The 7,945-nt window shown below is 42.5% G+C and overlaps 1 protein-coding gene across 2 annotated transcripts; it reads right to left on the bottom strand.

Annotated features, from left to right (window-relative positions):
* Positions 1–290: 290 nt before the first annotated feature.
* ENTPD4 (ectonucleoside triphosphate diphosphohydrolase 4) lies at positions 291–7,095 on the bottom strand. 2 transcript variants are annotated; one of them, XM_010183168.1, is made up of 12 exons: positions 7,088–7,095; positions 6,638–6,835; positions 6,252–6,457; positions 5,580–5,730; positions 5,388–5,491; positions 4,695–4,754; positions 4,291–4,445; positions 2,687–2,853; positions 2,132–2,456; positions 1,365–1,450; positions 992–1,153; positions 291–710 (listed from the first exon to the last, which is right to left on the bottom strand). In XM_010183168.1, exons 1-12 carry the CDS (start codon positions 7,093–7,095, stop codon positions 482–484), a joined length of 1,851 nt encoding a protein of 616 aa, XP_010181470.1. In that variant the 3' UTR covers positions 291–481. The 2 variants fall into 2 exon arrangements, with proteins under 2 accessions (XP_010181470.1, XP_010181471.1); XM_010183169.1 differs by having other exon boundaries at positions 4,315–4,445.
* Between the last annotated feature and the right edge of the window lie 850 nt (positions 7,096–7,945).

Genomic DNA, 7,945 nt, shown 5'->3' with positions numbered 1-7,945 from the left:
AAAGGTTGGTTTCTTACTGCTTTTGAAAACCCTGCACTTCCTTTTCTTTGACTGAGGAGACTCAGAATTGAGAAGTCAAGTGATACCAACCCTGGAATCTGGAAAAGAAAATAAACTAAACAGGCCTCATTCATCCTAGCTGACAGCATTTCACAGTCTCACCCAAAGGATGAGAACTCACACTCATTCTCTTACCATACATAGCTTAAGCTGCTGCTACTCATTTACTGATGAGTCTTTGCTCGTCCCATTACACACAAAAGTGCAATATTAAAAAAAAATAATAATAATTTTTGGCAGATATTGTCTAATGAGACTAAGCCAAGTTGACCCCATTTTCCTATGTTTCCAAAGCCCAGCAGTGTGACACACTCTAGGCAATCTGCTTCTTCAATGATTGAAAGGGACAAGAAGGAGGAACCCTGAGGCAAAAATGGCTTTTTGTGTAGCAAGTCCAATAAAAGCTCTCCATCACAGCATCTCATAAGGGTCCTGGGATCTTCTGTGGTGGGAGGCCTTCCTCGATCCATAGGGAAGTGGATGAGCCGTTACGCAGCATTCGCCTGTGGATCCGCCTGAGCCTGAGCAGGTAAAGCAGGATGGAGAGCAGCACGATCAGAAAACAGACAAAAAACAAGTAGTGATTGTAAACGAAGGAGAAGCTCCTCCAGTGGGAGTGACTTCCACGGAAGTTTTCTTGCTGGATGTCTCTGAAAAGAATCAAAAGGGATAACAGACATAAGGTGCCAACCAAGCTTTGCCTCCAAACTCTCTTACCAAAGGAAACAGAGCCCGTTTTAACAGGACAGTGTTTATAAATCATTAATTGAGCTACCTGAAATATGCACTGAGGTTACACATAATGCACTAGAAACATCTCGTCTACCCTTATCTGTCACCTGCTTTGCTATCCCCACACTTCTTCCCCTCACAAAAGCCCCATACCTTCCACCCCATGCTATTTCCAGGCATTTGAGGAAACAACTGGTACCTTAAAGGTAAAAACCGTGTGCGGTAAAGAATGGCTCCCAAAGTCCATTGCACCTCTTTATCGTAAACCTGCAGAGCTGTTTTCAAATTGCTGTAACTCACAGGAAAAGAGAAGCCACTGTGAAATACTTCATACATCCAGGCAGACTTAAAACACTGGTACCTATAGAAAGAGTGGCATAAAGTCAGGTCAGCAGTTACCGAGGCCCAGAGGGCACATTTAGACACATAATTGTCAGTACTTTTTCATGGCTGATGCAATATTTAAGGTTATATTCACACTTTCAATGATTGCCTTAAATGGATCATTTGGACATGACCTCTCCCTGGCAACTCTGCATGAACCAATTTGCTGTACAAACACAAACACTTACTTCAATCTGTGGAGATCAGCGTGTGATGCATAAAGACCACGGTCAAAACGTTCTCGTAGGACAGACCACTTAGTGGCACAATAATCCTTCAAGAAAAGAAAGAAAAGAGAAAAAAAAGAGATGCTCTGTAAATATTCAAAGCTAGGAAACTCAAAAATAATGGTTTCCCTAGCACTGCTACTGTCAGATCAGAAATTACGCGGTATTTTCTGTAACATTTTGACCCACGCTTGGCGTTTGTGGTTAAATTAATATTCAGTAGCACTTAAATTCGTTTCTCATGGACTTGTAGATGAAAAACAGGCAAGCCATTTTTAAGGGCACTGACAAAAGCAGGTCATATTCATCTAATTTATGTTGTAGCCTTGCTTTAAACTGTCCCACACAGACTGACCCCTGTTAGGGGTAACACCTCAGAAACTGGTACAAAATGTATAAAACAAGATGAAAAGGAATTATTTTTCTAACAACTTAGACATCTGTAAAAAGAAGCAAGGGGTGGAAGCAACATAGATTTCCCCATGACCAATAGTTCTGCCAGAACCACGAGTCCTGTGCTCTCTAGAGCCAATTTTACTCTTGTGCCTTAAAACAAGTATTCTAAAAGAAAATCCAGTCAGAAAAAGAGATGCCCTGTGCAGGTCATTGCAGAATAAAAGGATTCTGGATCTTTAAAGGAAGAGTTTTGTTGCAAGACTCTCAGAAGAAAATGCTTCTAGAGAGCAGCTGGTTTGAATTAGAAGAGGTTTATCTCAAGAACACTTTACCTTTGCAGCTTTAGTAAATTTAGCAGCATTGTAATCTCCTCCCATGCGTAACACGTCCTCGGTGCAGTAGTAGAACTCTGAGAAGCCATAAAATTCACTGTTCTGAAAGTGCACAGCAGGCTGGTAGACACCATTGAGAGATGTCTGCGTTTCGTTTGTCTTATTCATGAATGGTTGAATAATTTCACGACACAGATTAAAATCTCCCGTTCCCCGCAAATACATGGTCTGTCCGTTCTGCTGGATCTCATCCTGAGCATCCAGGGGCAGGCAAGGATCTAGGTAGGGTGAATCAGAAGTCAGGCCAGTCTGTTTGCCCAGCAGTCTGTATAAAAGAGCAAGCACAGTAACAACTGCACGTCAGAAACACCAAGTTTTGAGACAAAACAGCATCAAAACAAAGCATCCTCATTTAAAAAACTTCAGTATTTCATGTGGCACGCTGTAGAAATTAACTTCTACATCAAGATACTTTACTAAATATAGTCAAGTTAAGGGGTCACTGAGTCTAGTGATGCACAGAACCCATATCCCCAAGCAACTGCAGCCAGTTACCTGTTTTTAAGCACTGTACTGGTAAACAGACTGTCCTCGTATCTCTGGCGGGCTGCGTTTCCCCCAAAGCCAAGGAACGTTGCAACGTAGACTCTGTACACGTGCTCTGTTTGGTGAGCATCACAGCCCAAGTTGAATTCTGCGAGTAAGTTCTTGGCTACTTCCTCCTGTAGGAACACAAGCACCAAGATTAGGTGTAAACAACACGAACCAGAACCTAGAGATGAGCTCTTGGGACAACAGGATGCCCTTGACATCTTTAACTTCACTCCTTACTCATCTAATTTGCTTTTCATGGGTCCACATCACCTTCTACTTGATAGGGAGGGTGACTGCAGAGAACTGCACTATGACTGCTGACACTGAAGGAGCTGTAAAGGCCAGGAACTGCTACTATGGACACTGAGGTATCTTTTCCTGTGAAAAGCTGTGTGCTGTGGCTATTAATCTCAATGCTACAGTTTTTGACAGAGTCCCCACACTACTGATGCTAGGCTAGGTAGATTTGAGCTGTTCTTCATTTTCCAATGTGGAGATCTCAAGCTTTTCAGACCTGTCAGTCACTCAGCTCTCCTCACACACCATTTGCAATAGCTTTTCAGATGTGTAAGGGACGTGCAGCAGAAGCACTTCACATAGAACGTGCTGAAAAATGCAGCATAACACTGCGTGGCTTCCAGCTGATGCTGTAAATGAAAAACAACACTAGCACTGTAAGCATCACAGTTGTTTGACTCCACTGACTCTGTCTGGGATCCTGGACAGCTTCCAGGACCACACCACCTATTTTATATCAGCTTATGTTCAGCTAGAGCCATACAACAGTCACCATCAGCTGTCTGCAGCTCTTCCTATTTCCAATTCGTATTTGACTGGGGCAATCTGTTCTGAATCTACAGCCCAAATTATTTGTTACACCATCTGTCTGAAAGGCAGTGTAGTTATTAAAACCTGTAATAATGAAATACCATCATGTCACAGGAGAATTTTTAAAAAGTATGTCATAACAACACACTGAGAGTCAAACCATGGGGCTTTTATGCTACTCTTTCTTTAGATGCTTAATCAATGAAGTTATTGGAAGGTAACAAAACTAAAACACAGTGGATTGGAGTTAGAGTATGTTCCGTTTAGGACTTGTAACAAAGAAATTTGCTTCCTACAACAGATGAGCTGTGCTGAGGACGTAGGTGATATTCAAACAAACTGTACAGTTACCCCCATATTCTGTTAATTCAGTTTCTACCGACCCAAGGAAAAAGTCCTATCTTACACATGAACTTCTATAAGAACCACACAACTTTTTCTTTCTAAATTCCAGAACAGCCTCAAGTACAACAAATTTTGAACTGTACATGCATACACGCACACACAAAGAATGCATACCCACTTAAACTTAAAAATTAGTGGCAAATTATATCAATCAAAATAAATGAACAAAACACAAATGAATTGCTTAGCTGAGGAAGGACTTGAATTTGCCATGTTCTCTTGCCTTGGTTTTGAAATGGGATGTAATGAAGGACTCGGAACAAAACCCAAAACCAACAAATATGCATGAAAATAAACCAAAAGGAAAAGAAGAAAGTTGCACAGATAATAACCTGCTGCGAAGAGGCAAAGCTTACAGTTTTAGGGACTTCGTACGCTATCTGAGTCGACACTCCGCCCATGTCAAGAATACCCACTGTCCTCTTACGGAAGATGGCCTCTTTGTTTTCACTGCCAGGGACGTGCACCTCCACAATGGCCTCATCCTCTGCATAGAACAATGGAAAGGCATCACAAAACACAACCAGAGTGGGCCTCAAGGAGCACTACACTTCTAGTTAACTTCTTTTCTGTAGCAAAGCAGATAATCGGAATTTCACATGTGAATTAAACCAGCATCAGCATCTGCACACTCACTATTCACTAACATCTGTCTAAAAACACAGAGCCAACAGCGAAAGCACCGGAGCGTACTTGAAATCCTTCCTAAAATCCAGTTCACAATTAAGACACTTACCATCGTCTGTATGTTCAAATCTTCCAAGAACAAAGTTGATGCCGATCCACGCATACACTCCTACGTACAGGAGAAAGCACATTTAGAGATTTCAGGAATATCTGGTACATATCATCTTAAAAACAAGGAGGGATTTTTTTGCATATGAATTAAGATCTATCACTGCTCAGATTTTATTACATAAAATACTTAGAAGTTACACAATCCTGACAAGTTATTCAAGTCCTTCTCTCCCAAGTCAAGGCTACGATAAAAATCCTATTTCAATGTATTAAAGACAACCTGATGTGTAAATTTAAGGAAAAGTAAGCACATTGGCTTTTAAAGTGATTTTTGGCCTCCAGTGAGCTGATCACATCAGAACATCGCTCCTTTAGAAACCATTATTCTCTGCAAAGTTTCTTCCATCAAGAATGTTGTGCCTTATGCTCACGCCTCCCTCCCCAAAGCCAGAGAAAAGGGACTAAAATTCCTGCTAAACACAGGGAAGTTATTTTCACTGCTCATTAGAAAACATTTAGACAAGTTAGAAGATCACAGCAGATGATCATCTCCACACTCCATATGTTGCTACTGAGGAATAAGGTCTCTCAACCAAACCAGAATTTGAAAATGGAAGAAAAAAAGAGGGATCCAAGTTGTACCATGGGAGTAACAAACAATTCAAAGATATTTTTTCCAGTGTTAACCTACCTTCCTGTTTCCCTGAAATAACCTCTGCGTGAGAGTCCGAAAACAGAAAATCAAAATGCACAGGAATGTCAGTGAGCAGATCTTCAAGTATTGCCTTCTGCTGGCTGCAAAATTACATTTTGAGCAGTTAAAAATAGTCAAGACACACCAGGATCGCTCTGCTAAACTGCTAAAAATAAGACAGCCAATAACCTTTCTGGCAGAATCCTCATCCCTGCAGTACACAGAATATAGAGAGGAGTCTCTTTGTGTTTCGCACGTGGTACGTGTTCGGCAGCAAAGCTCAGAAGTGGAGAAATATAATCACTGACCTTTTCAGGAGAGCTGGCAAACTCCGAAATGCCTAATGAGACAGAGAAATACGAAAGTGAAGCAACTCAAGCTGTGGTTATCGAGACTTTCCAGGAAATACCCAGCACACAGAGGAGAAACGAATGACCCAAACCCAAACCCAGGAAATCAGCTATAAAAATAAGAAAACAGGAATGAAGCTAACACTTAATCATCCTCTAAACAGTAACACCGTATTAGGTATATTATTATACAGTGGGTTCAAATAGCTTTACAGAAAGCCAATTATTGATGCCCTAAATAAACAGAACTAAGTCAACTGACAATTGAACCAGCAACTGTCTTGTCTACAGAGAAACCTCTTCCTCCTGCCCATCACAGCCATGTTTCAAGCCTTAAAGCTGAACAAAGATATCTGCAAACCAAACCCAAACCAATCTGGAGGAGAGCGCCATGCTGACAACTCGCAAGTGTCCTCTACCCAGACACTTTAAATACAGGGCTTGAAAAAAGCAGAGTTAGGACAGGCAACTATCTCGAAAATTGCATCTCGAATTAATTTCTTTCCAGTACCTGGTTTAATTTTCATAACCACTGGCTTTCTGTTTCTGTCCCTCATCTGTTTGATGTCCAACAGATCATGCGGGTTACCATTGTGCCTTGGCCAACAATACACAAAAATCCTCGAGCCGCTGCTGCCGCAGTCCACAACGATTCCGTAGTTCAGATTGGGGTTGTTGGTGTCTGTAGCTTCGGTGTCAGTTACTCGGGCAAGATATCTAGAAGAAAACCAGGCATTATTACTACCCGGCAACTGAGTTCTCTATGGAAGCTTTTCTCAACATCAGACTCAAGACAGGACAGCAGTTTTCACTGTAGGAATCACACAGTTTCATTATTCTTTCACTATAAACTACATTTCACGCCTATCCTCCCAAAAAATCCTCTTGATTTCTCACCTGTGGAATCTTTTGTCCCTGTACGCACGCCCATACTTATTGCGGATGACTACCAGAGAGTAGTAAAGCAAAGAGACAGCAGCAGCAAGTACTCCTATCACAACGATCTGGCGCAAAGTGGTGTTGAAAATACGCGGACATCCCACTGGAGAGATGCTGAAGTGCCAAGAAGCAGGAAGCAAACATGAGATGCTGATCCTGAAATTCAAAGAGGATAATCTGCCTTAAAAATGGGACCTTATTACCAAAAAGCAGCACAGTGTGTTCTGAAACAAGCTAAGTGCAAACAGGTTCTTCGTAAAACTCTTCACTCTGCTCTAGCTTTGCTTCGTTCCTGGAAACTATTCCTACCTTTAAATTCATGACTAGCCATGAATTCATGATGAGGTCCCCTGTCCTTCACTCAAAAGACATAACAATTTAATTTGACAGCTCTCTTGGGATTCTTACCTCCCCATTTTGGGACACGGCCAGCAGAGAAAGACCAGCTGGTGTTCAAACATCAGCCGGTCACCTCAGACGGACAAGGCACATCGACCATTCTCAAAGCCATCGCTCTTCTGTTCCTGAGTTAAAAAGAAAACACAGATGAGCTTCTAGACAGCAACATGAAAAGCATTGTCAGCAGGCCGAGGGAGGTGAAACTTCCACTCTACTCTGCCACACCTGGAGTGTGAGTTCAGTTTTGGCTCTCCAGGACAAGAAATACACAGAGTAAGTCCAGTATAGGGCCACAAAGATGATGGAGGTACTGAAGCATCTCTCGCATGAGGAGAGACTGAGGATGCTGGGCCAGTTTTTCAGAGAGAGGAGGCAGCTCTGACCAATGCATAAAAATTTCTGACTTAAGAATGTAAAGAAGGAAGCACCCTTTTCTTCTCAGTGGTCCCAAGGGCAAAAGGCACAAGCTGAAATACTGGAAATTCCATCCGAACATCAGAAAAAAATCTGAGGGCTATGGGACACTGGAAAAGGTTGCTCAGACAGGTTGTGCAGTCTCCGTCCTCAGAGGCTTTCAAAGCCTGACTGGACACAGACATGAGCAACCCCTCCAGCTGACCCTGCCCGGGCACTGCTCTGCTCAGGGAGAGGAAACACCACCACAGACAGCACCTGCTCCACCAGGTCTGTCTAAACAGAGCACCGGCAGCTCTGCAAAGCCAGTCTCCAAAACGTAAAGACATCGGACATCATAAAACAGCAACATTTAAAAAAAAAAGGCGCCAAATGCACAGACGCCGACACTTCAGCGCAGGCCAGGGCTGTCACCTTTTCCCCCACCCCAAGCCGGGTGTCACAGCCCGTTCA

The sequence above is a fragment of the Mesitornis unicolor genome, unplaced genomic scaffold (genome assembly GCF_000695765.1).
Source record: "Mesitornis unicolor isolate BGI_N332 unplaced genomic scaffold, ASM69576v1 scaffold7744, whole genome shotgun sequence".
NCBI lineage: Eukaryota > Metazoa > Chordata > Aves > Mesitornithiformes > Mesitornithidae > Mesitornis > Mesitornis unicolor.
The sequence above is the reverse complement of the archived record's forward strand: the minus strand, read 5'-3'. Positions and strand labels throughout refer to the sequence as shown.